The following is a 27,463-nucleotide window of genomic DNA, read 5'->3' as shown; positions in this document are numbered from 1 at the left end:
CTCTGGAGCCAGAGTGCTTAATTCATATTCCAAGTCCACCACTTCCTAGCTGTGTGATTTTTAGGCAAGATACTTAATTTTGTGTCCCATTTTCCTCATCAGTAAGAAGAGAGCAAAAGAATACTTAAGTCATAAAGTTGTGGACTCTATTAAATGATATTAAAATATGTTAAGCATTTTGAGTTATTTCACACACACAGTAAAAACTCATTAAGTTTTAGCAGTTGCAATAAAAATTACCACAGATATCATAGGTAAACTATTGAAATTGGGACCAAGGTAGCAAGTAATTATTCCACAGTGCATGATTAAAGCAAATTGAAGCATCTCAGATCACTGCTTTAAATTGCTTGATCCAGCCAGTCCATCCTAAAGGAAATCAGTCCTGAATATTCATTGGAAGGACTGATGCTGAAGCTGAAACTTCAGTTCTTTGGCCATCTGTGCAAAGAACTGACTCATTTGCAAAGACCCTGATGCTGGGAAAGATTGAAGGTGGGAGGAGAAGGGGCTGACAGAGGATGAGATGGTTGGATGGCATCACCATCTCAATGGACATGAGTTTGAGTAAATTCTGGGAGTTGGCGATGGACAGGGAGGCCTGGCATGCTGCAGTCCATGGGGTCACAAAGAGTCAGACAAGACTAAGCAACTGAACTGAACTGATTCCATGTGCCATCTTTGCCTCCATATTATCAGAGTCTCCACACTGATATAAACTAATTTACTGTCTTTGATTAGAAATGGAAAAAGAGAAGAACCTGTAAAAATCATGAACCGTTTAAAGAAACTTTGTTTAAAACTCCCAAGTATTTGTGAAATAATAATCTATTTTGCAGTTTCAATGTGAGAGATAAATAAAACCTCTTTCAAGGCAAAACAAAAATAAAAAACTCACAAGTATGTCTTTTGCAACTCTTCCCCGTTCCCAGTTCAGGATGCTCTTCCCCTCCCCCTTGACTGTTTCGTTTTATTCACTTTGTGTTCTCTAGTACCTGAATGTTTTGCAGTTAAAGACTTAAGTGAATAGCATTTTCGTTTATCTTTCAGGGATGTTAAAGTCTGATGAGTCATTTGTACCTTAGTATCATAATCAAATTCTTTTTCGTTGAGTATCTGGCCAGAAATCAGATAGAATGAAAGAATGGGAATGTATTGTTTGGGAGAGAAATGAGTAATTTTGAAATACAAAATGTTTTATTTCCTCTCTAAATAGAGGTTTTATAGTGAGGAGTGTTGGGCAGCCTGACGTCACTGGGGATGGGAGAAAGGACAAAGAAATAAGTGGTAGGATGTCAAAACTTATTTTCCTCTCTCTTTTTTAAGTATTGTCTATTAGTGTTAATTTACCCATGTTGTTTATTATAAGTGAAGTAGGCTTTGGGAAGAACCAAGCTAGGAAACTGCCATTTACTACATAGTCTGTGGGAAGATGAATTCCAGGTTCCAAATAAGGAAAAGTATAAATGTTCCTAAAAATCTTTATTAGAATGCATTCTGTTTGTAAGTGATGTAAACAGTAAACTCTATGTAAATTCAGAAGAGGTATTTTTCATTGAAAGTTAAAGCGATAACAGAGTTAGGGAGTATGTAGAGTTTGAATAATCCTTTTAATCTGGCTAACCCTTTTTAATATTTGTGTCATGGGAAAGTGAAGAGGCCAAAAGTGTGTTGATGAGGGTGAGTACGGTGTCTGAAGAAAAATGGGAACTGGAAGAAGATGAGGTTAGCAACTGGTATTTCAACTTCCTAGCTGAAAAGTCTGAATTCTTAGGAGAGAAGTAGTTTTCTTTAGTTCTGCCTTATGCTACAAGTGTAACGCCAAATTATCCTTGGTTATTTTTGATTTAAAGTTAATATGGTAATGTTTCATGCTTTTAAAAAATAGATTAAATAGAGTTCTCATTTAAGTTTTACTGAATGAGGGATTTCAAATTTGAAAAACTTTACACTTTGAAAGTCATTTTAGATGACAGGATCTCCTAGTAGTATATGTATGATGACAGTTTAGCTCTGTTAAACATTGTAACAATGTACTTTGTGGGCCTTGAGTTTTGAAGGGGAAGACCATCTTTAAAGTGCTCTATTCTTCAGCATGGGATGTACCCATTGTCTCCTTTCTGCTTTTCCCATTCATTTTCTAGATGAAAAAATACTGTTTCCTCCACTTGTGATACTGTATGGAAAGTAAATGAGGAGGCTTAGAGAAAGCTTACAGTAACACATTCTATAAAGCAACAGCTAATTGTGTAAAATTTTTATGCAGTTTTCAGGGCAAACTGTGAAGTGTTTGTGTGTGTGTGTCTATGTGTGTGTGAAGAAATTTAGAATGACCACCATACACCACAGTTTTTACTTATTTAGGATGAATGTTTTTTTCTTCAAAGTGATGTCTGGTGGTAGTACATAGTACGAATGAAGATTTAGAAGTCAGAAAATAATTTCATAGAACTCTATTTATCTATATCTGATATAGATAATGGGCCACAATATAAATCCTTATAAGATGTGTTAGACTTAAGCATCCATTATATCTTTTCCAGTGGCTGCCACATCCAGTTGGATTTCTCTTTAAGATTGTGATTTAACTTGTGCTTCATAAAGGTTTTCTTTTTTTAATATAATATGTCTGTAGTCAAGTTGAACAGTATCTCCAGATTAATTCCGAGAATACTTAGAAAAGGTTTGTGTGAATATTTTTTTATTTCTAAATTCAGCATTTTGATACAAATACCCATGGTTTTCTTCTGTGTTTACATGCAGCCAGGAGCTATGGGCGAAGACGAGGTAAAATTTTTTTAATGAGATCTTTTGCTTGCCAAATTGTGAGTAAATATGAGTGTGTGTGTGTTTATACTCGTGTGTGTAAAACAATAATTACGGTGTGGTATGATGTTCTAGCTTAATTATTTTAGTGAAATAATTCTCTTATCTCTTTTGTTATAATTATTTTTCAATGTTAGTTGGTAATTCGTTCTTTTAATCCCGATAAAGACATAGCAAAGACTATTTCTAACTGGAAGTTTGTGTTATATGGTTTATTGTGAATGATCTTAAGGGAATAAAGGGCAAGCATATGTATTTTGTTCTTGTTTTGTCCTCACTGTGTTCTTTTCACAGTACTTAGAAATTAGGCTTTAGAGGGCAGTTCTCAATCTTAGTAGATTGACTGGTGGGTTTTTTCTGTGTAATATCCAGAGACAGATTTACCTTGAAGCTAAATGAAGCCTGAGTTTCAGGTACCCTCACTTTCATGGGATCCCCTCCAAGTTTTCTGCCTTATCTTTATGTTCTTTTCTTAAAGAGAGGTCCTCTACTTATATAGGCTCTAAGCTCCATAAAACTTGCATTCTCCCCTGTCCACACCCAAGCAAAGTAATATTGCTTTCATTTGTGTATTACTGTAATCTTTCTAAAGCATTTCCATATCTGTAATTGGTTAAATAATATTACAAAGTAGGTAAGGTAAGCCTAATATAGTAGAAAGGTATGAAATTCAGGGTCAAAGACTTAGGTTTGGGATCCCTAACATTTGGTATCCTCATCTATAAGTTATGAAGTAATAAAATCAACCTTGTCCAACTTCAAGAATGTTAATTAGTTAGGCATCCCTGGTGGTCTAGTGGTTAGGACTCTGGCTTCTATTGCTGGGGCCCTGGGTTCAATCCCGGATCAGGAACTAAAAAAAAAAATTTTTTTTAAGAATGTTAAGTTAGTGAATTATAGTATAAAAAATGGAAGAGGAAAACTTATCCATATAAACTAAACTAAAAAATGCCGGTTGCTTTGGTGCTCATTTGCAAAAGCTGGGAGAGATGAAGTAATTTGCTTTGTGATCTCAAGTTAAAGTCAGAGACAAGACTGGAACCTTTGTCTTTTGGCTGCTTGTTGGGTGATGTTTATCATTCATCAAGCTGTCTCTGACTCTGTAGATGAGTCCTGAAGAGAAGATAATAATATTAAATTGGTAATACTTATTCCACAGTAAATATTTGTTGAATAGGTGAATATCAGCAGGACTTCATATGTATTTGAGTTACCATTGAAACATTCTGTCATGGTGGAATCACATGGTCAGTTTTGTTTTCATATGATGGTGAAGAAAAACATTTGGTATAATTGGCTATTTTTTAATTATGACAAGGTCATTTAATATTTTTTCCTCTTAGAATTTTAAAATATCAAGTGTAGAAAATAATATTACCATAATTATTATGTAACATATCGTTTTTCTTGGTGCTAGGAAATTGATTGCTCTCAGGGAAGGAATAGAGAAGGACAGCATCTCAGGGGTAGATAACAGGGACTGTTCTCATCTTAGGCACTGATCAGTCCCCAGATCTTGTCAGTATATTTCCTCTAGTTTCTCAGGCCTTCCCTGTCCCTTTCCATTGTGTCGTTTCATCTTTCTGAAACACCATTTTGTCGTTCTTACCCTCTTTCTCCATTCAGGAGCTCTATCACCTGACTTCTTGTTTCACCAGCCTCATCATCTCCCATTTTTCCTACCTCACCTTCCCCTTGACCAACCCTTGTGCTTTCCCACTGTCTGCTGCTGCTAAGTCACATCAGTCGTGTCCGACTCTGTGCGACCCCATAGACGGCAGCCCACCAGGCTCCCCCGTCCCTGGGATTCTCCAGGCAAGAACACTGGAGTGGGTTGCCATTTCCTTCTCCAGCGCATGAAAGTGAAAAGTGAAAGTGAAGTCGCTCAGTCGTGTCCAACTCTTAGCAACCCCATGGACTGCAGCCTACCAGCCTCCTCCGTCCATGGGATTTTCCAGGCAAGAGTACTGGAGTGGGGTGCCATTGCCTTCTCACTGTCTAGCCATTGCCAAGTACTGTCCATCCTTCCTCTCATTTACTTAACTAAAACCTATCTTTAGTTCATGCATTCAAGCCTGACTCAAGCCTTACCCCATCCAGGAAGCCTTGCCCAGTGGCCTTACAGGCTGTGTTTTCCTCTGCTTCTGTTGCCTTACTTTCCTTCTGCCTTTTCTGTATGCCCTCATTCTTCAACGGGAGATAAGTTCTTTGAGGACAGTTGTCTTGTGTGCCTTACACTGTGACCTACATATAGTTGGCACTTACTGAATGCTTATTGATGAAAATTGTTTTGAAGTCAGACCCCATGTTTATGCAGACCAGAATTTGACTTTGTGTTTTTTAATTATTATATACTTAAAAATCATAGTATATTATATGCTAGGCATCAAGAATATAAGATCACCTATAGTTTCTAAACTCCTGAGAAAATAATTACTCTTCCTAGTTCCGTGTTACCTTCCCCATTTTTATTTGTAAGATTTGACTTAATCGTTTTCAGAAGCCATGATATCTTTCCATCAAGTGCTAAGCTAAACTCTGCCTAGAATGACTTGGTTACTGCTCTGTGTAAGTCTGCAGTTTGATAGTTGTAGATGAAGAAGATAATGACAGAAATGTGTGTGTGTGTCTGCGCATACACACACACACATGCGTGACAGAGAAAGAGCGTGAGAGAGCAGTGAAATACTTGAGTGTTGACTTTCTGTAATGAGAAAAGAACAGCCAGTGATTTTTTGTTCCATGCTTTTATTTAGTCTTCTGTTCCCAAAACTGAAAAAGAAGAAACGTCATCTTTTAAAAATGCGGTAACGTAGTCATACAGGATGGGGCAGGTATACTCATATTTACTCTCACTTTCTGAAATACACTCATCTGGACCAACATTATATGGTATAAATTTGATGATCTGGCCGATTTCCTCACACTTGTTTATTTGTATGATCAAGGATTGTATTAGTGCTTGATTTCTTTCCTGTAAACAAAATTTAGGCTTTCCCCTAAAAGCATAAAGTGAACTTGCTGTTGTGGGTTGGCTGTAACTTATATTCTATGTTTTACATACATGTTGGTAAATATTTTAGGAATAGAGGGCAGAGGGAATTATCTGTGACAGTTTCGAGACCTGTCAGCAAGATTTAGGACAGTGAAACCTTCCGTCTTTTCTGATTAAACCTGGAAAGGCTTCCTGGAACAGGTAGAATTTCAAGAACTCTTTGGATGATGGAAGAGGAATAGGAAGTGAAGCACTCCAGGTATCTGATTCAACTTAAAAGAAAGCTCTGAGGTGAGACTGGCATGGCCAGATGCTTAGAGCATGTGTCTGTGAGTGTGTGCAGTGGGGGCCAGCTGGAGAGGAGAACTTGGCAGTGAGATGATCTGTGCTACCCTGATGAATGGTTTTTGACACAGATACTGTCAGGCTTTAGGAGCAGGGTTTCATGATACAAGTAATGAAGACAGGAGAGAATTTGGACATTGGTTGACAGCTTGGATAGGGCATCAGGTATTGGAGGGTAGACTTTGGCAAATCAAGTGCCTCCAGTAGTACAGTTAAAGCAGTAGCAGTTGGAAAGAACAATTAGGTGTGAAAGAATAGGATTTGAAAATGAATATTGATTGTACCCCATGGACTATAACCCGCCAGGATCCTCTGTCCATGGAATGCTCTAGGCAAGAATACCAGAGTGGGTATCCATTTCCTTCTCCTGGTGATCTTCCCCACCCAGGGATCTAACCCAGGTCTCCTGCATTGCAAGTGGATTCTTTACTGTCTGAGCCATCAGGCAAGCCCCAGTTGTTTATAAAAGAATTTAAATATTCAATTGTATTTCCCATTGATTCCCACTTTTATTTTAGAGATGTGTTCCAATAGACAAGTGTTGATTTCCCTTGGGGAATCAGAATGACAGCAAAGAATCTTAACATTTTTCTTCTATAGTGTTCTGACTTTCACAAGCTTTTATATGTGTTTTCCCATACAGCTGCAGCCCCTGTTAGAAACTAGCCTAATAGCTGGTGTTATATGTGATATTTGCCTACACATTTTACAGCACACTTGATTAAAATATATGTTGTGTTTTCATCTCATATGAGTTTTTATGGTCTCTGGGAGACTTTTGTCCATATGCAGAGATGTTGGCTATGCCAATACTCTTGATGTTTCACAGAAGTTCTTAGTTAAAGAGCAACAAGGAAAATATGAAAGTTTTTTTAAGTAATGTGAATGAGCAAATGGAAAGAATGATTTGAGTTACTTTACTATTGGATTTACTGTGGATTGGTGTTACTATTATAAAATGTAGTTCTGTGTATACTTAATCCATAAAAATCTATTGAAATTAATGGATGATTTAGTCAATAACAAAGGTTCTAAGAATCCAATAAAACAAACTCGTGTGTGAATTTGGTGTTGTCTTTCTGCCAAAAGCCTGCCCAGGGGAGGAGAGATCAGCTGTATCAGTGAGACCATGGTACAAACATGATATCCTGCTAATTCAAATCAGGTTCTGCGAGCTTTTTTGTCTAAAGAGGAATGGATGGTTTCAGAGTGAAACATGGACAGCTGAAGAAATATCTGACTGTTCATAGCTATGGTATCTGAAGTATCACTGCTTATAGTAATAGGGAAATATGAGCATAGTAGATGGTGAGTGGAATAAGATCACTATTTTTTCACTTTTGCAAAGAAGTTGGTCTGGAAGGAGCCTACATTGATTATGAAGGAGGGGTTCTGGGCTGTCTACCCTAATTTCATTAAATGTTTGTGTGCTCACTGTGGGTCAGATGGTGTGCTAGACCCTAGCTGTCTCTCTTCTGAGTATTCACTCTAGTGGAGGAGAGAGAGATACATTTTTATAGTCAAACAAGTATTTTTATACTCAAAAGTTTTGTTAAGTAGTAGGAAGGAAAAATGGGAGGATCCTTTAAGGCAGAATGGTTTGCTCTGAAGAGATCTTGTTTAAACTGAAACCCTAAGGATGGAAAGACAAGATGGAAAGTCTGGAACGACTTATTTATCTTTAAATAAATGTTTTATTTTGGAAATTTCCACATACACAAAAATAGAATTGTTTAATGAACTATGCATTCATCACTTAGCTTCAATGATTTATCAACATTTTTGCCTATCTTGTTTATTATATTCCCCTTCCTTTTTTCCTTTAGAATATTTTAAAGGAAATTCCAGACATCAAAATACAACAGTTTTAAGAGGCTTGAAGTGTAGTACTGATAAATGTTTACAGCATTGATAAACCTTGAAAACATTATACTAAGTGAAAGAAGGCAATTACAAAAGACCACATATTGGATGGTTCCCTTTTATGAAATGTCCAGAATAAGCAAATCTGTTGAGACAGAAAATAGACTAGTGGTTGCCTAGGGCTGAGAGGGTTCCAGGAAAATGGGGAGTGACTCCTAATGGGTTAAAAGGATGAATTGTATAATAAGTGAATTTTTTGTGTGTGTGAATTATTTTTTAATAAAGTATTAAAAAAGAGTAGTGGAGAAGGGGAAAGGAGCTTGAGGCAAGAAAGGACTTTGTGTTTTTGAGGAAGTATCAGTAAATAGAGCCCAGAATGGCTGAACGTGGTAGGAGAGAAGGGGGTATATTAATATGAGGTTGGGGGAGGAAAGGAAATCTGATCTCAGTGGGCTTTAGCTCCTGGTAAGGATTTTGAATTTGATCCAGATACAGGAGGAAATCTATGAATGTTTTAAAGCAGGGGCAGGTGATCAGATTTATGTTTTTAAAAGAGCACTCTGGCTTTTGTTTGGCGTGGAGTGAGAGGAGAAGTGGGTTGTCTAGTTCAAAATGATGGTAATAGTCTAGGCCGGAGATGATGGTGTTTTAAGATAGGGTATTGTCAATGGAGTTGGAAAGAAATGAACAATTGGAAGGTGTGTTCTGGGGACAGACTCAACCCTCTCTAATGGCATTAGACTGAGGAATTGAATGTGGAGAGCAAATAAGAAGGAAGACTCAAAAATGGTGTTCAGGTTCTAGCTTGACCACTTGAGTGAAGTGTGATGCCACGTATCGAAATAAGACTGAGCAAGAATAGGCTTCAGGTAGAGGTTGAGTTCATTTATAAATACATTAAGGTTGTGATGCTTAAGAGATAACCACATACTAATACCAAATAAGATATATTTTTATCTATTTGTATTCTAGTATTAGGGTTTTATGCAAGATTTTTGTGTAATCGAAGGAATGCTGCTACCCTCAGAGATGTGAAAACCTTTCATCTAGTTCAAATCTCTCATTAAGTAAACAAAACTCAGATAAGTGAAATGTTTTATCCAGGGTCACAGAGTAAAGCCTAGCCTGGAACTTGACTATCTTGACTTATAGGCAGCTTTTTTTTCCCCCTGCCTAAGGGAGACATGCCTCATGAGCCATTTACTAAAACATCCCCAGAGTAATTCATTTCTGAGTTCTTTCCAAAACTAAGAGGAAAAGGATCAGGTTTGGAGTGGGAATATTGGGTGAAGAGTACCCTGGAGCTGCTGGATTGACAGTAGAGATGTGGGAGTTCAGAGGGGAGGTCTGAGCGGTTTTGGCAGCACAGCATGGCCAGTGGGCTGCCATTCTGCTTCTTAACTGAAAATAGGTATCAGAAAACCAGACCATTGGTGGAAGAGAGAGCCTAATGGCTAAAGTGCAACAATTAAGAAGTATTTCTCCTGCTTTTGCTGACTTACTGAATATGAATATTTTATGTGAAAGTATGAGATTCTAAAGCAGATTTATATGCTAGGTACGTAAGACTATGTTTTAGTAGGTAACGTGACTTACTTAAAACGTTTTGCTCTTGGGAAATGTTTTTATTAAAGAAAAGAAACATGTCAGAGAGCTGCTAGTGTTAGTGAAGCGGGACCTCTCACAGGACACAATTTGGGTACAGCCTCTTAAGTTTGTTTCTAGTAACACGTGTCCAGGAACTAAAATTATACCAGTCTTTGCAGGGACTGTTTGTCGTGGGGAATGATTTATGCCAACCAGATGAATGCCTGGACAGACTAGAATGCTAGTGTTTCAACTTATCATGGAGATGGATGTCAGAAATAAAATTTCAGTGGCTGGTTATTTATCTAGTAGTTCAAGTCACCTTTTCATAATAATTAATTAATTAATAGAACAGTCCTTCAGGAGCTTATAATCGGAGCACAGGGAAATAAATTGTTTTCAGGATCTGGAAAGATCAGATGAGCCATTCTGTCCCACAGAGTCATCCTAGCAGTATGATAAGATCCTTCTCTCTCCTTTTGGTTTGCACTGGGAAATGCAGTGCATTCTTAATCTACCTGTCTTTTAAATGCTTCCTGCAGACTGACTTTTTGTTCTGACAGGACTTGAGGCAGTCACGTTACAGTAAGGTGGACTAGATTATAGATTTTATATTCCATTCCTGAAGATACTTAACTTGATTGAATTTGCATGTTTCCCAAGGCTCCATACACTTCACACAATGTCTCTCTTCATGGCTGTTTGCTACAGACAGATCATCTGCTTTTCAGTGGTTCTTTAATTGGAGCATAGGAGTCACTAGGGAAATTTGTTTAAAGTGCAGATTTTCAAGTTTGACCTCTTTGATTCAGATTAAGTAGATCTGGGGACTGAGTTTATTCTTAGGTCTTACCTACAGTTAGAGAAACATCATATATGTGTGAATTCTTAGCAGTTTCATTTCCAGGGGCAAATTCTTTACTGAAGTCTATGATACTCTACATGCTAAGACAGAAATTTACTTTCAAAACCATGGAAAGTTTCTTAAGTACCCACAACCAATTTTTAAAACAGGTCAAACGTTTGTAGTTAACTCTTGCTTTTTAAAATTTATTTATTTTTGCCAAAATACCCTGGGGAAACTATGGTTATGTTGGCTACACAGAAAGAAACTTCTCTTTGTTCCAGAATATCTTGACCATCTGCTGCTTCTCCTAGCTGCTCTGGTTCAAGACTTCCTCATCTCCCAGGTGGATAAGTCACAGATTTCTTCAGAACTGCACCCCATCCGTCCTCTCCCTGGGTGCACATTGTTAATGGAGGTTGATGGTAGCTGTTGTTGGATTTGGGGTAGAGGGAAGAACATGGTCAGGTTGTGACAGGATGGAAGATGGATAAGATGGGAGTATCAATCTCTAGGGAGTGAGTACGTTTTTTTGTTTTTTTAAAAAAAACTAGTATTAGAATGAAATAGCAAATTTGGAAAATGTGGAAATTTGCTTTTACAGTATAGAGTGTAATATGTAATACTTGAACAATCAGAAGCAAGAGAAGAGGTCTCAGTCTTCTGGGAACAGGATCCCAGAAAGATCCTTGCCGTCCTCAAACCCATTGATTGTGTTCCACTGTTTATTTATTTGCACATGGTATTTTCCTTTTTTGTCTGCTGCCTCACTGTTCACACTTACTGAATACCTATTTTGTGTGCCCTTATTAGGATGTGAAAATATGGTGGTGAACAAGATTAAATTGGCCCTTTGTCCTAACAGAGCTTACAGTTTCATGGGGTTGGGGAACGAGATACCAAGTAAAAACCCATATGATAGCATAATGGTAACTAGGAGGAAAAAATGTTAGGAAAAAGTGCTGTGAATGGATGGGAACGGGCATCTAATCTAATCTAGAAGGTCAGGAAAGTTCCGATTGAGTTTCACTGACTTTTTAGCCTAGACCTGAAGAATCAATAGGACTTAATTAGACAACTGGGGAGTTGAGAGGAGGGTGTTTGTTTTGGGTGGGGGAGCACCTTTTCCTTAAGGCCTGAGGCAGGGAGGAATAACAGAAATACCTGAGGAGGCCTGTGTCATTGGAGGTTAGTGAACCAGAGGGAGAGGCAGCAAGTCTTAACGTAGAAGGGTTACGCAGAGGCCTTACAGTTTACAGAGATGTTTTTATACTTTATCCCCAAATTAGGGGTGAGGGGTTTTAAGGATATGGCAAAGAGTGTGGTCATGTTCAGATTAATATTTGAAAATGGTGACTTTGGCTGTTTTGTAGAGAAAGCATTTGGAGTACAAGGTAGGAATTAGCAGCCTGAACAAGTTATTGTATAGACTCTTGAGGCTGTTAGTTCAGGGGAGAGATGATGGTAGTATGGACCAGAGTGTTAGGACTTAAGGTAGAGAGAACTGAATGAAGAATTATTTTGTAGCATGAGTTGATAGGACTTAGTGAGAGATGATTAGATGTGGAATAGGAAAGAAAGTGATGTCAGGATTGACTCCTAGATTTCATGATTCAATTGAATGCGAATAATAGTTTTTCATTGAGATTGTAGGGAATGCTAGAGAAGCAGGCTTGGCGGGAAAGATAAGAGCTGTTTTGAAAGTTCTTTCTCTATGGATTCTTATTCTTCATGTTTGAAACTATGACTCCCACAAGATTCTGCTCAAAATTGCCCTCCTGTGAAATCATTTTTGAAGCTCGCTGAAACCCCTGCCCCTACCATTTTCCATAGAGCAGTAAATTGTGCCCTTGTGTCATTTGGTAAAGTCTTTTCTTAGTATTTCCATCTCTATTTGATAATTGGGCTTCCCAGGTGGCTCAGTGGTAAAGAATCAGCCTGCCAGTGCAGGAAACTTGGGTTTGATCCTTGGGTCAGGAAGATCTCCTGGAGGAGGAAATGGCAACTCACTCCAGTATTTTTACCTGGGAAATCCCATGGACAGCGAGCCTGGTAGACTCCTTTGTCCATGGGGTCCCAAGGAATCCGATGCGACTAAGCACGTATGCATGCACGTATTTGATAATTTATGTACTTGCCTTTCTCTCTCCCCAGACTTGATTTCTCGGGCAGGGACTACCACATAGCTCTTATTTGTTTGGTATTCACCAAATGTGGATAAACAATTCTACAAGTGTTTTCCACTGAATTACATAGTATGTTAAGATTTCCTTTATCTTAAATTCAGGTAATACTAGATTAAGTTATTTTACTACAGAACTTTCCCCAATCTTTGTATTCTAATATGGCTTGTGAATCTCTGGAAAGGGCTTAACGTGTGTAGTATTTTCCAATATTATTTAGTTCTCCCAACCTCTCCCCCACCAGCTTTTGTTTTCTCAGCATCTCATGTTACTATTATTGAGTGTAGGAGTTGGTGATAGGAACAAAGGTGGGAAATGCTGGTTTGGATGTACGCTTGTCACAGTAGGGACATAGTTCACTGAGTGTGGACTACATGAAAAGCAAACCCGACGGCCATGGGCGAACATCACTGGATGTCTTTGGGAAGCTTGTTTGGCCTATAGTTGTTGCAGATCTAGTTCATTTACTCCCACTGAACAAAACAGACATCAGGGGATGAGAATTTACTGTCTGTTGTTTGCCCCTGCCAGGCTAAAAAAGCTAGGTGACATGAAGTGACAAATTTTGTTCTGTTTCTTTGTAGCTAAGCTGAGAAGAGTGGAACAAAAAATTCTTTGGTCCTTTTATTTATTAACCCTCAACATCAAAACAGTGCCTTTCTTATACCACCTGGGGTGTTCATAAAAATAAACAGAGTTATATTAGTAACTTTGTTTTTTATAAAAGAAATAAATGTTCAGTATTTTTCTAGGGCTATTTATATTCTGTTGGCTATAGTGACGCAGAACCTAGGTCTCAGGGAAATATAGAGTGGAGAGACTAAATGAGAAAGATAGTGTCCTTTTTTTGAATAGTGTATGAATTTATTTTAGAGGGTAGTTTTTCTCTTTTTCAAGTTAGAAAGTTCAAGATATTTCATTTTTGGAAAGTTTTACCAGGAACTCACTGACTCAAACAGGAAAAAAAATATTTTTTAAACTTAAATTTTATTTTGTAATGCCACATGGCACTATTATGTTGTGTTTATTAACAAACTTTAACTTCTGGCATCTTCCTTATAGTCATGTGGAGAGGGTAGGGGCTTTGCTTCTCAGACTATAGAGTTAACAATGGAAATCATTTTTTTGAGTGATATAAAATACAGCTTAGATTAGTCACAACCACATCTACATCTATATAGCCACATCTTAATTTATATGTTTTCATTCACTTGCCCCACCTTTTATTATTGTAGACATTCATTTCCAAATGGGAGTAGCTTGGAATGGCAGGGACAAATTGATCATTTTTAGTCCTGTTCTCAGAGAAATTATCAGCTTCTGTCATCAGTTTAATATTCCCCCACCTATCAGGGCCAGTCTTTAGAACTGAACCTCTGAGGTTACCATAAAGAGCCATCAAAATCTGTGAATAAAGATTTATTTTATTCTTCCCTTTAAGAAATGCCTGGGGAAAGGAAAAATAATTGCTGAATACTCTTAGCAGCAGAGATAGGGGCTGTATGAGTAAAATGTAGTAATATTTTTTAGCAGCAAAAAACAGCTGTGGTTTTTTATGCTTCCTGTTTAGTATCAATCTAGTCACTTCTGTGTTGTACATACCTTAACACAAAAAATGATGCTATACATGGAACTCTGGTCAATGTTATGTAGCAGCCTAGATGGGAGGGGGGGTGTGGGCGAGAATGGATACACGTATATATATGACTGAATCCCTTTGTTGTTAACCCAAAGCTATCACTACATTGTTAAGCGGCCATACCTCAATACAAAATAAAAAAGTCTTTTTAAAAAAAAAATTTGATGCTATAAACTTGTCTAGACATGGTAATCTGCAGTTGCTTATTCTATTGAAAAAAATCACAGCTTATGGGGCTTCCCTGGTGGTCCAGTGGCTAAGACTCTGCCCTGGCAATGCAGGGGGCCTGGGTTCGATCCCTGGTTAGGGAACTAGATTCCACATGCCACAACTAAAGATCAAAGAACCTGCATGCCCAGCACAGCCAAATAAATACTTTTTAAAAAATCACAGTTTAGGATGTATTTTTCAGAATGCTTCACTCTGTGCTTCGGCTCCTAATAAAACATGTGTTGTCCAGGAAACTACTATTAACCATAGAAACTCCCGCATTTGTTTCAGGTCGATCTTCTCTCTTTCCCTTTGAAGATGCCTTCCTGGACGACAGTCACGGCGATCAGTCTTTGTCATCTGGCTTAAGTTCTCCCACTCGCTGTCAGAATGGGGAGCGAGTAGAGCGCTACTCTAGAAAGGTGTTTGTTGGAGGCCTTCCTCCTGATATCGATGAAGGTACCATGCACTCACTATGGCTTAATAAAGTCCAGGGTTGTTCCTTGTGTGATCTGACCCTACCTCTCCTCTCGAAGACAGCTTTAGGACTTGCATGTCTTAGTGTCAGGAGATGAAGATGCCCAATAGATGGAAAAGAAAGAGATTGTGCACCTCTGGTCTGCTCTTCAGACATGGCAGTCTCCAAACAGCTTCTCATTTGCTTGTTATTAATTTTGGGTCATATTTTTAAATGATAATGAGAGCTGATATTTACGAAACTCTTCCAATAAGCCCATTGTGTGCTAAGTGCTTTATATTATCTCATCTAAACTCCACAGCTCTCCTCTAAGTCATCTCCTGCCAACTCCATTTTGTAGATGAGGAAACTAAGGATCAGAGAGAAACAGTTCTGTAACTAGTGGTGCAGTTGGAATCAAAATCCATCTGATTCCAGAACTTTGTTCCTATCCATCACATCCTACCATTTCATATTTTAATGTAGATACCTGTTAATGAAATAACCCCTCTTGCCTTTGAAAGAATTGAGGCTAATTAGAATATTTCTTAATAATATGTTTGAGATACTAGCAATCCAAAAGTGAGTTTCACTAATGCCTAAAGCTGGTCAACACATAGTAGGTTGTCAGTAAATATTTGTTGAATAGAAGAATGAAATAGAGATTGTGACAGAGTTCACTAAAGGGAAGAAAACAACTCTAGTTCTAGTAGGCTTTGGATCTGCTATAAAAACATTGTTAAAATAAAATTGTTTTGCCAGTGTTATTCAAGCTATAATATTTCTCTTAATTTATCATGATTTTCTTTTTTTCATAATGAGAGAAATGGTTTTACTCAGGCTTACTGCTTTGAAGTTGTATACAGCTGAAGGCTCATTTTTCTCTAAACTATTCTTTTACTAGTGTTAATCTCATCTATAGAGATAACCTGTTAATGAAAAACCTCTTGGATTTTTCTTTAAGACAAAGTTGTTGATCATGGCTGTTGTTTAGTCACTCAGTCATGTCTGACTCTTTGCGACCCCTTGGACTACAGCACACCAGGCTTCCCTGTCCTGAGAGAGTGGCAACTTAAACCTGATTAGGAGCTCAGTTATAACCTTCTGCTTTGAATCAAAAGTCAGAAGGAAAAGATAAATCTGTTCAACTATAACTTTTGAAACATTTTCTTTATAGGATGTGTGGTAGATATGTGTAAGAGAAAGAGACCATTGGCTTTTAGTTTTTTCATATCCTTAAGTCACTTATTGTCCCTGCTCCTCACCAAAAAAATAGTATCTATTTCTAAAAGAATCTTATATTAATAATAATAATCTGAGATTAATAATCTCAGAGATTACTTCACATAAGTAGAAATGTGTTTTAAATATTTTGTGTATTTTGCCTTTTTTTTCCCAAAAACAGAGAACATTCCTATTTTTAGGGTCTCCTTTTTCCTTGACAGAGCAGTCACCTTTGCTAATATCAGATTTTTTTTCTTCCAGATTCTTTATATCAGGCTTATTGAAAGTGAAGGGAGGTGAATTATAGCTTGAAACACATTCTGCATGGTTGACAGTAGATAACCAAATGTACCCCCCAACAATGGTATTTCACTTAGTAAGTTTGACTTCTGTAAAGAATGCTCTAGAAAACAGCTCTCAAAAAACATTTTAAAATAAAAAGATATGTTTGATGCTGTTCTGTTTGCAGTATTTTTTTCTCTTCTGCTAATATTCCTTCTTTGTTTTGTAGATGAGATCACTGCCAGCTTTCGCAGGTTTGGACCTCTTGTCGTAGACTGGCCTCACAAAGCTGAAAGCAAGTCGTATTTTCCTCCTAAAGGTAATGCGCTTAAAATGTCTGCACTGTTCACTGGTTGGAGAGCTAGCATGATAGTTCAATAAAATGCAGCATTTTAACTCTGGAAATAGCTTTTGACTTCCCCCCACCATTAAGAAATCATTTTAATGTTGATTGTCTTGGAGACTGTTCCCCTAGGAGCATACTGATTGTTTCATGGCATCTACTTTTATTGACAATGAGATCCTGTGAGTCTGCTGTGAAGGAGCCTTGGCTGTCTTTTCATTAATTGAAGGAAAAGATCTAGGGTTTTGAGGATTGTCAACATTGGAGAAGATTATTTTGAATAAAATTTTATTTGTAGCCCGTAGCCCTGTAGTTTTATAGATCTTATAAAACCCCAAACTTGGAAAAGCTAGTGACAGGAGAATGACATTATATGAAATTACCTTTATCCATGCCTGTATCTTATGTGATTTAGCCTGGTGACGGGTAGAGGGCGAAGTAGCATGACCTTGCTTCCCTTTCCATGACCTTGCTTTCCTTACTTTTGGTAGGCCTTTTTGATAGTTTATGAGGGCATGAAAATATATCACTTTGTTTATAGTTTATCATTTTATGGAATCTAGGGAACTTTTCTGATGGTATTAATTCTGGGTATGTTCCTACATTTATATTGAAGAGTGTTTTGAGTTACAGAGAAAGTTTTCTTCTCGTGTTATGGTCTGTATGTTTCAAGGATGTCCTTCATCTCTGAGGAGCTGGGCTTTGATGGGTGTTATTGTGTAACAATATTCACTACAAGAAGATGAGTCCAAATACCTGTCCTTCCTGTGCCTTGTACAGGAATCAAATTATAGCTTAGCCTAGGAATGGCAGGAGGCTTCCTTTTATGTCTGGTTTATTAGATTTGTCACCTGTACTTCTCCCCACTCTATTGCCTATGAAAATAATTTATTCACTAAATATAAGGTTATTTGTTTGCTTTTAACATTCTTCTGTTAATCCTCTACAATAATTCTTTAAAATTAAAATTAAATTTTATATTAGTCTAAAAAGGTAAAAATCACCAAGCTGATTATTTCAGTGAAGGAATGTATTCACTTTGTGGTGCATATATGACACTAAAGAAAAATTTAAACATATTTTTAACAATGCTTAATGGTTCGTTGGGTCAGAATCTTGGCATTTCAGTAAATGAATGAGTTCATCTCACTGTGCTGCATGTAATACACTCTGTAAAGTCACATGTATAAAAAGATGTTCCTGAGAGTACTAGTTGCACATGTGAAGGAAGGCAGCATCATTTCAGGGAAAGAATATATCCACCATGCTGTGGTGCCTGTAATACACTCTGTAAAATGACATGTATAAAAGACACTTCCCGGAGCGGGGTCCCCGCGCGCGGTGCGCTTCCCTGAACTATGGGACTTGCACCCGGGACTCGGCTCAGACACCTGCAGGAAAAAAAAAAAAAAAAAAAGACACTTCCCCTCTGCCTCCCCGAGACTGAGTATGTATTTATTCTTGAAATTAAATGTCAAATACATCTTATAAACAACCAACAATATTGTGCTTTAGACATGTGTAAAAGATATTTTTAAGAGTGCTAGTTGAAAAAAAATCATTCTGAGAAGGTTATAAAAATGATTCTGGGATAAAAGGTGCAGAATGATCATTGTAAAAAATAAAAATGAAAATAAGCACATCTATGATCATGCCCAAAGAAAATTAACCCAAATATACCTCTGTCAGAGATGATCACTGTATACATTTTATTAAATATCTTTCTTATATAAAAAAAATCTTTCTTATATTTCTTTATGAATACATACATTTATATGAAATTTAAAATTTTTAATTGGGGTCACAATATATATGCTAATATTTAATAACCTGAATTTCCCCCCAACGGTATGAAGCTTCTTTCTGTAAGAAGCTTACATGATCCTATGACCTTGTTTTCCTTACTCAGTCCTATTGAGGACATTTAAGTTGCTTTCAGTTGTTTTTCTCATGGATGCTGCTTCAGTGAATATCCTTGTGCCTTCATTGTTTTGCTTCTCTCTAATGACACCTTAGGGTGAATTTCCAAAAGTGAGGTACATGTTTATACATATTGTCAAGCTGCCCTTAACAAAGATCATACACATATATATTCCACTGGTAGTACCTAATTTGTGAAACTTTGTTCTGTTGACGGTCTGGAGATATGGCTCTTTTTCAATCTTTGCCAATGTCATGGTTGAAATAGCATCCTTTCTGGCATTTTTTCTCTTATTTAGCCATTTGAATTTATTATTTTACTTCATTTCATCGACATTTCATTTCTGTCTGGGGTTAATAATGGAGTAAGGCACAAGAAAAGATCCACCTTTGTTTTTCCAGGTAGTATGCCAGCTGTCCCAGCTGTCATTTATTGACAAGTTCCTTTTTTCCTCATTGATTTGAATCATTAGAATTCAGTATTGGTTGAAAGGTCATCTCTTTTGTTTCTCTACACTGAATTTCAAAGACTTATTTTTTGAAAAGGTAAAGGATTTCATTAGTAATTTTGTTTACATGTTACAATGATAGTTTTTTTGATATATTGGATTAAAATATATTAAAATTAACTTCACTTGTTTCTGATTTTTAGCTTTTTAAATGTAGATATTGGAAAATTTTAAATTACATATGTGACTCATATTTATTGGACAGCACACCTGCAGAACACGAGTCAACAAACACTCTTTGTTTAGCCTGTGAGCTCAGGATGGTTTTTATATTTTTAAGTGTTGTAAAAACACATACACAGAGAATAGGTAATAGAGATTATATGTGGCCCTCAAATCCTTTTGCAGAAAGTTTATTGACTTCTGTAGCCCAGAGAATTGTTTACCTTCTGAGACATCCAGTGACAAAGGAGGCATTTATTTCAGAGGAAGTCTATATTTGTAGACACAAATAATTATTAAATTTTGTTCTTCTGTTGGAGATGATTACTGTAAAAGTAACAGTGAAAATAAGCATATATATGGTCATACAGTCTTTACCTATTGGTCAGTTGTGTCTGATAAAGTAAAACAGAGTAAGTCATTGTTTTGACATATGTTTTTGGTACATCAAGGACTATCAGTTCCCCTTCAAGTCTTCTCTTTTCCAAGCTAAATATTTTCACATCTCTACTCATATTTTATGTGTAATGGACCACCATTATTCTTGTCTGCCTTGTACATTATTCTCGTATGTGTGTCATCTCTGCAACATCCTACTTAAATTTGTCTCTGAGAGTTAAAGAGAAAACATTTGGGGTGGTATGAGCAGTATAGAGCTTAGCAGCTCTATGAACTCTCCATGGTTTGGGTGCCCTTCCTATTTAACAGCACAATAACATAGAATTGTAGGACATTAGAGAAGTTGCTCTTACTTTACGACTGAGGTTAAGTGTTGAGATGAACTAGTGAGAGCTAGGCCAAGCAGAGAGTCTGGATCCCCTGATTCTGGTCCTCAGGCTTGCATCCTCAGAGAGCAGCTTGCTTCTCTGGTGATTTCGGGGTCAAGGAGGAGAAATAATTATTAAACTTTTGGCTCCCGTTGTGTTTTGCTCTCAGCCAAAGTCTGAAGGTTGACCTATTTTGGAAGGACCTAAAGAAATTTGATGTTAGTCCAAGGTTGAAGTAACTTTGAGATTCCATGCCCATTGCTTTGAACACTGGGGACACCTAAGTAGTTTATTCCAAACTGTTTTGTGCCTTGTTAATATGCCCCCTCGTGCTGTTTCTGCTTTTCTTTGAATTCCTCAGGTTTTAATTCAGGTCAGTGCTTTTTTGGTAATACTCCTCTTGTCAGTTATACTTTTCTTAGGTCCCCGCAGCTTGGGCATTAAGCACAGTTTCTTTGGCTTTATGCTTTAGGCCTACGTGTAGATAAGAGGAAAATAAGAACCATACACTATGAAGTCCTTCTGTCTTTTTCTCAGAACATATGTGCCTAATGAAATAAACAGAATCATTCGTGTATCTGGCAAGTATGCCTGTACAGATTTGGAGTACGGTTTGTCAAACCATGGCCATTTCACTGAACTATGGAGAGCTTAATATCTATGTAAAGAAGCAGTGACCACATACGTCAACTGTTCTCTTAAGTGTTGTTGGGCCAGCAGAGTGAGAGGGGATGGAGACTGGGGTTCTCGCCAGCAGAAAGCCACTGAAACATTTGATCAACTCTTTGAGGATATGCAGAGCCCTCTGGAACAGTTTTTCTGTGGGCCACAAGCAGGTCATTGTATGGTGTTCTCCAGAACACCTCTAAAAGGAAGGAGGAAGAAAGCATGGAAATCATATTGTGTCTTAATGATGTATTCTCAGACCTTCTGAACTTTAGAGTCCTCTGGGGGAAATCACAAAATAACACAGTTACAAACTATAATAGTTCTCTGAAGGAAAAATGGAGAATGCAGTGACTTTTAGAAAGGGGACTTCAATTTAGACTGAGGATATAGAGAGTTTCTTTGAGAAAACAGGGATTAGGTAGGACTGATTATTGAGGAGTTAGCTAGAAAGTGTAGGGAAGCAATTTTCAAGCAGAGGAATACCATGTGGGAAATAGTAAGAAAAGGGCTTTATTTCCTTTGAAGAAATGAAGGAAGTGTGGTTGGAATGCTGTGATGAAGGAGAAAATGATGCAAAAGAAAGCCTTGGAAAGAAATACAATTTTTTTCCCTTCCCTAAATTTCTCTAGGCTCCCAGAGAGAGTAGATATAAAATATTTCTGCTGTGTTTGGGGTGAAGACAGAATGGAGTTGGGTCAAATAGAAATATCAATTTAACGTACTTCCAAATAGTTATTGATAAAACTAAAGCAAAGTCTTGCTTTGTGTTTTCTGCATTTGGTTCTCGATGATGAAAAGAAATTCAACTCTAGTCAAAATATTGAGGAATTTTCCTGACATTGCATCCTCATGCTTTTTAGTTCTGAAATAGCAGTTGAAATTGTGAGTGCTGGAAAGAGAGGTTCTCCCAAATGTTAGCACATGAACCAATCCCTGCATTCATACAAAATGCTAATCAACATCACTATGTAAGTAGCTTGGGTGCTAAGGGAATTCGAAGATAGTTACTACAAGTGGATGGTGAGAGAACAGAATAAGTGCGATAGAGGGCCTGTGTCCTGGTGCAAATGATCAGGTAGCATTGAGATTATCAATCCATCAAATATTTATTGACCATCTGTCTGTGGAAGAGTCTATACTCTTTGGCCTTGCGGGGCATCTAGAGAAGAAACCATTCTTGTTTTTTGAGAAGACTGAAGTTTTCAGAGGAGACATGAGAACACAGATGTGAAACATTAAGTAATGGTAAAGACCATGAATTTGGGAACTAGACTTCTTGGGCTACCCCACCTCTTAGTTGCATGACCTTAAGCATGATGTTTAGCCTTTCTGTTCCTTGGTTGCATCACCTGTAAAAGAGAAGTAATATGAGTACCTACTTCATGAAGTTGTGGTGAGGACTAAAACGGATGAATCCATGTGTAGCACTTAAAATCGTCCTGGCATACAGTAGGTTTTATGAGTGATGTTATTTTTATTAAAGAAAATACAGATCAACTTATGGTTAATGACAAATGAGTAAAAAAAAAGGTTCTAGGCATCCAGAAGAGGAATAGATTATCATGGGCTGGGGAATTCCCTGGTGGTCCAGTGGTTAAGACTTCACACTTCCATGGCAGGGGCACAGGTTAGATTACTGTGGATTGTGTGAGACCTGAGTCTTAAAAGCTAGACAGGGATAAAAGAGGCAAAATAATGATAATTATTCTGGGGGCTAGAATAAGGATAATTCGGATGGCAAATGTTTATTAAGGACTTGTTGTCAGCCAGGCAGTGGGTTACTATTTTCTGTGCTTAATCTTATTTTAAACTCCACAAGATAGGCGCCGTTATTAGCCCCATTTAAAGAGTAAGAAATCAGACGAGTGTAATTTGTTCACCATCACGTGTTAAATGATAGGCCCACTGAATGGGAGAATCTTTGGCACTGTTGAATGTAGGACAGTCAATAGAGAGAAAACCAGTTTGGTCTAGTGTTGATCTGATTAAAAACATACAGAGTTTGGTATGTCCTCACATCTTATCTGAGAGGAAATTCCTCATGGATACTTGACATTGTGGCTAGGGAGTTTGGGAAAAGAGTCTGAAGCTGGAGGTACACATCTCTTGAGAGTCAACTTTATAGAGAGGAGGGAGAAGAAAATGAAAAGCTGTTAGTAAGTTCTGTTAGGAACCAGAAAGAAGAAGAGGGCACAGCAGTAGAGATGAAGGGGAGTGAAAGACTGGCGCTGTGTCTGTGACAATGGCGGCTAAAGGAAAGACGCTTCAAGCAAGAACAGTCAGCACCAACAGATACTTCAGGGTTACTGAGAAGTCCTTCATGGAGTAGAGATGCATGTGGCCCTCTTGTCAAGTATAGGATCATAGTAATTTCTGTTGTTATCCTAATTCTAGGCCTTAGTATTGTAATGAAGTAGAAAGCAATCTGTTTTGCAGTGAACAAGTGTTATTTTATAAGGAAAAAGAAGAATTCTGCCTCCCTAGCAGAGCCACTGTCATCGTTTTTGTTTCTGTCCAGTCTTTATGCATATATATCTTTTTTGTGGGAGTATAATAATAGCAGAGATACAGTTTTTTATTCTCCTTCCTCCCATGTTTCTGCTTAATTTTCATATTTTTTAAGTGGCTGCCTCACCTATTATTACACCATAATTTACTTGCTTGTTGGTCATGTAGGCTATTATAAATAATGCTTCTGTTAATATATCCTTTCATATGGTTCTTCTTTAGGATAAATTTGCAGCAGAAGCTTAACCAGAGTTGAAAGAAATGAAAGTCCTAATGACTCCGGATTTGATATCACATGGCTTCCCAAAGCAATTTTCTTTATGAAGTTTATGCTAATTTGGACATCTGCAGCACATTTTTTTGCTTAGTTCTAAGTCAGATGAATGGTACATTGCAGTTGTGGACTTACCTTTTTGCCTATGAGTTTGGAATGTAATGGACCCCTACAGAAGCCAGAAATCACATTGATCCAACTCTTGTACTTGAAATTTAAACCTTTTCCTCTTGGGTCTTCTTCGTCTGTTGAATCTTGGCTATGTTTTGACATCATCTCTGGTCATTTTCTGCCTTACCTTCTCTGGCCACACTGGCTCCTTTGCTGTTGCTTGAGGTACACAAAGTCTTCTCAGGGTCTTAGTCTTTTGTCTGAAACTTCCTTTTGTCTGAAACCATCTTCCCCCAGATTTCTAAATGGATCGCTCCTCTCTTCCCATAGACAGACTCTGCTGAAATGTCACCTTCACAGAGAGATCTTTCCTGACTTCCGTTATCTCAAATAGCAGCCCCTCTATTCTCTTGCTCTCTAGTCTTCACCCTCATTTTATTTTTATTTTCTACCCTCATTATTTATTTTTCCTTGTGATAAGGCATACTTATCACAACCTGAAAAAAAAATTATGTGTGTTTTTTGTTTTCCAGCTTGGAATGTAAATTTTATAAGACCAGGGTTTTTGTTCTCTGCTTTATACTCAGTACCTTACACATCTGCATCAGTGGCTAGGCCTCCGATATTTGCTAAATGAGTGGATTTTATCTTTGCAAATGATGAGTTCATTACTTGTGCAGAGAGAAGCAGAGTCCTTCAAATGTTAGAGCTGCCCTAAAGATCATCTCATTCTTAACCAACCTTTATTTTAAACCGGGACTCAAAGAGCTGATGTGTCTTTTGCTAAGAGCACACAGCTCTTATTAGACAGACCTGAACCTGGCTGATCAGTAGTATATACTATTTCACCTGGTGAATTATCAAAAAAGTAATCTTTGTTTTGCTAGGGTGTGTAATTTGTGGGAAAGGTAAATAGATTTAAACTATATAGTCTGATAACTTATGCTATTATTTGCAAGGCTGGATTTTATATAAAATTAGCAACGTAAGCTATATGATCCATGGTAACACTTTTATAGCTATTTAAAACTGAAAGTGATCCTTGGTTTTTTCCTGAGTTCTTCTCTTCTGTTGGTCACACTTAACTAGCTGGGGGTATTTCCAAAGAGCTGGTTTAGGTGGAGGCTATAGGTCTGAGCTGCCCTTTAGCTGTAGCTTAACCAGAGGATTCTGCCTTTTGGGTGATGCCACCCTGTTTCTGGACATGAGTGCATTGCTCTGTAGGCAAGGTCTTTGACTGCAAGGATCAGAGAGTTCTCTTGTGCTGCTTCAAATTAGGGTTATGGTTATGAGGAACAAGGAAAGCCCCAAAATAGGAGCCATGATACAACCAGGTGTCATAGAGACTGTGCTCGAGGGTGGCAGGCTGCAGGGATTTGAACAGTAGGCACTATTAATTCTTCCTTGTAGTGTTCCACATTGTCATGAGTCAGCTCTTCTCTGCATATATGCTCCTTTCTGTGCTTCCAGCAGGCAAATTGATTTCATATTTCTAGTTGGAGTCCAGAGAGAGGGAATCTGATTGGCTCAGTTCATCTTTTAACTCCTTGCTGTAACAAGGAGTTAAACATTAGGCCATCCTAATGGTAGTGACCTTAGAATCCTTGCTGCTGCTACTGCTAAGTCACTTCAGTCGTGTCCAACTCTGTGCGACCCCATAGACAGCAGCCCACCAGGCTCCCCCATCCCTGGGATTCTCCAGGCAAGAACACTGGAGTGGGTTGCCATTGCCTTCTCGGTATAATCCTCGAGTGCTTAATAAAAAATAAAGCAAATGGCATAGTTCTGCTTCCTTGAGCTGTGCTTCCGTGGTGCTGTGCATGTGGGAAGATTAGGTTGGGCCTGGCAAACTTTTGTCACAGTAGATGTGTTTCTCATAACTTCCCTCATCACCTCCTGGGAGAATAGCCCACGTCCAAAGTTGCTATTACTGGAGCGACAAGAAAAGTCTGCCTACCCTCAGCCTCTACCCCTGGTTCCATACCAAGCAGCTGCTCCCCGTCTGCCAACAGTCTCACCTCCTGTGGTGGGGCTGAAGCCAGGGAGAGGAGCTGGCATCTCCTGGGCAGTGAGCGCAGCTGCACTACTCCTGCTGGCAGAGACCTGTGGGGCAAAGGCAAGGCCAGAAGCCAGCTGCAGATGTTGGACGGGCAGTTGACCACATGACTCTGAAGCTGTGTGGAGACGTTGGTGGTTCTGGCATCCTCAGCCACACGAAAGCCCGCGTCGGCCCCAGCAGTTCAGGTGCACAGCCAGGTAGTCGGAGTAGGGACGGTCATGCATGTTTATGCAAGAGTGACCCGTGGGCCTTGCTCTCTGACTCTCGCCCACCTTGAGTAAAGTATGTACTTCTAAGCGGCCATTTCTGCTGATCATGTATTTTCTCCACACTGGTCAGGCCGACTTAACTGCTAGTCCTTGTGACCAAGGTCATGCAGTCGTGGAAGTTTACACAATACCAACATAGTTTGTGAACCTGGCATAAACCCGGCCACGTAGGATTCACACTGACTTTGAGCTGACTAGCTAAGCAGATGCTGTTTAAGGAATAGGAAAGAGAGTTCTTCTTGAAAAGGGCAAAATAGGTCATTGTGAAGCTGCAGTGGGCTGGACTCACAGCATCTCATTCCATTTTCCTTCAGTTTGTCTAAATCTGGCTTTTGAAAGGAAAGTTTTCAAACTTCACATTTTTTTTCCTTGTAGCGTAACTTGGATGGAAATAATTCAGTGTTGTTTTAGGCCCAGATTCCAAGTTTTTCCACCTTCTGAGTTACATAAACTGATCAAGTTGGGAACCTAATGGAGTTTTAGCCTGTACTTAACCTTTTGCAGTTTGTAAGTTTTTGAGTAATACTTGGCCTTTTTTTTTTTTAATGCATAGTTCCTGGCTTATAAAACTCATAGTCTCTGATGAATTATGAACCCTTTTTTAATATTTAATTGATAGAATTTTCATTCTCAGGATGAATTTTCTTATTAAAAAATACGGAAATTGCATTGCAGAGCAGCAGGAGTGGGCTTTTTGTTCTGTTTTGTCCTGTTTTTGACAGATGGAGCAGTTATATTGTTGCTTTTAACAGCCTAGCACACCCTCAGTTTAAACTGTTCTATTAAATACCTCTTTCTTTTGCGTTATATTACAGATGTAAGAATTAGTGTTTGATTTTAAAGCATTGATAATTTGAGAGACTGTATAAAAACAGGCAGTAGGAATGTACAGACCATGGAACAAAGCCAGGTAGCCACTTGAATAACAGAGACACCTTGCCCTCTGTCTTAGCAGGATCTGTCGTGCTATCCCCAGGCAGAGGTGCTGGGAAGGGGCAATGTTTATTAAATTTGGGGAAGCCAGAGTCATGTCTGATGAGAACTTTGTTTTGGAGACAATGGAATGTAGGAACCAAAATGCCAGCTGTGAATTTGGTAGGCTGAGGCAGAGAATGTTTTAGAAGAGGGTGTGGCTTGGGACAGGACTTGCTGACAGGAGTTGGGATAGGGCTAAGACCCTGAGCCAGCAAGCCCAAGAGAGGATGTGTCATTTGAAAGAGTTCAGAATGGGAAGCTGACTGAGAGGATCTGGGGAAACATCTTGAAAGCTGAGAGCACAGACTTGGGTTGTCTTCCAAAATAGAACGGATAGACTTCATCTTGAGAAAGGGAAGCTGTGACACCAAGAAAACCTCTTGGCAGCAGCATTAAGAGCTCATCAGAGGAGTGTTAAAAGTGCACGGAGAAATTAGATTGT

The 27,463-nt window shown here is 38.3% G+C and overlaps 1 protein-coding gene and 1 non-coding gene across 7 annotated transcripts in view; both read left to right on the top strand.

The window, feature by feature from the left end:
- CPEB3 (cytoplasmic polyadenylation element binding protein 3) overlaps positions 1-27,463 on the top strand; it is a 193,087-nt gene that overhangs the window by 104,406 nt on the left and 61,218 nt on the right. For all 6 annotated transcript variants that reach the window (XM_061162183.1, XM_061162184.1, XM_061162178.1 and 3 more), the window contains exons 5-6: positions 14,784-14,951; positions 16,685-16,774. In XM_061162183.1, coding sequence (XP_061018166.1) covers positions 14,784-14,951; positions 16,685-16,774 — 258 coding nt within the window. The remainder of the gene's footprint in view (positions 1-14,783; positions 14,952-16,684; positions 16,775-27,463) is intronic.
- On the top strand, positions 14,521-14,593 carry TRNAA-GGC (transfer RNA alanine (anticodon GGC)). The gene has a single exon. It is a non-coding gene; the product is annotated as a tRNA-Ala (tRNA).

This window comes from Dama dama, chromosome 15 (genome assembly GCF_033118175.1).
Source record: "Dama dama isolate Ldn47 chromosome 15, ASM3311817v1, whole genome shotgun sequence".
Taxonomy (NCBI): Eukaryota; Metazoa; Chordata; class Mammalia; order Artiodactyla; family Cervidae; genus Dama; species Dama dama.
Note: the sequence above shows the minus strand (reverse complement) of the source record. Positions and strands in the feature narration are given on the sequence as shown.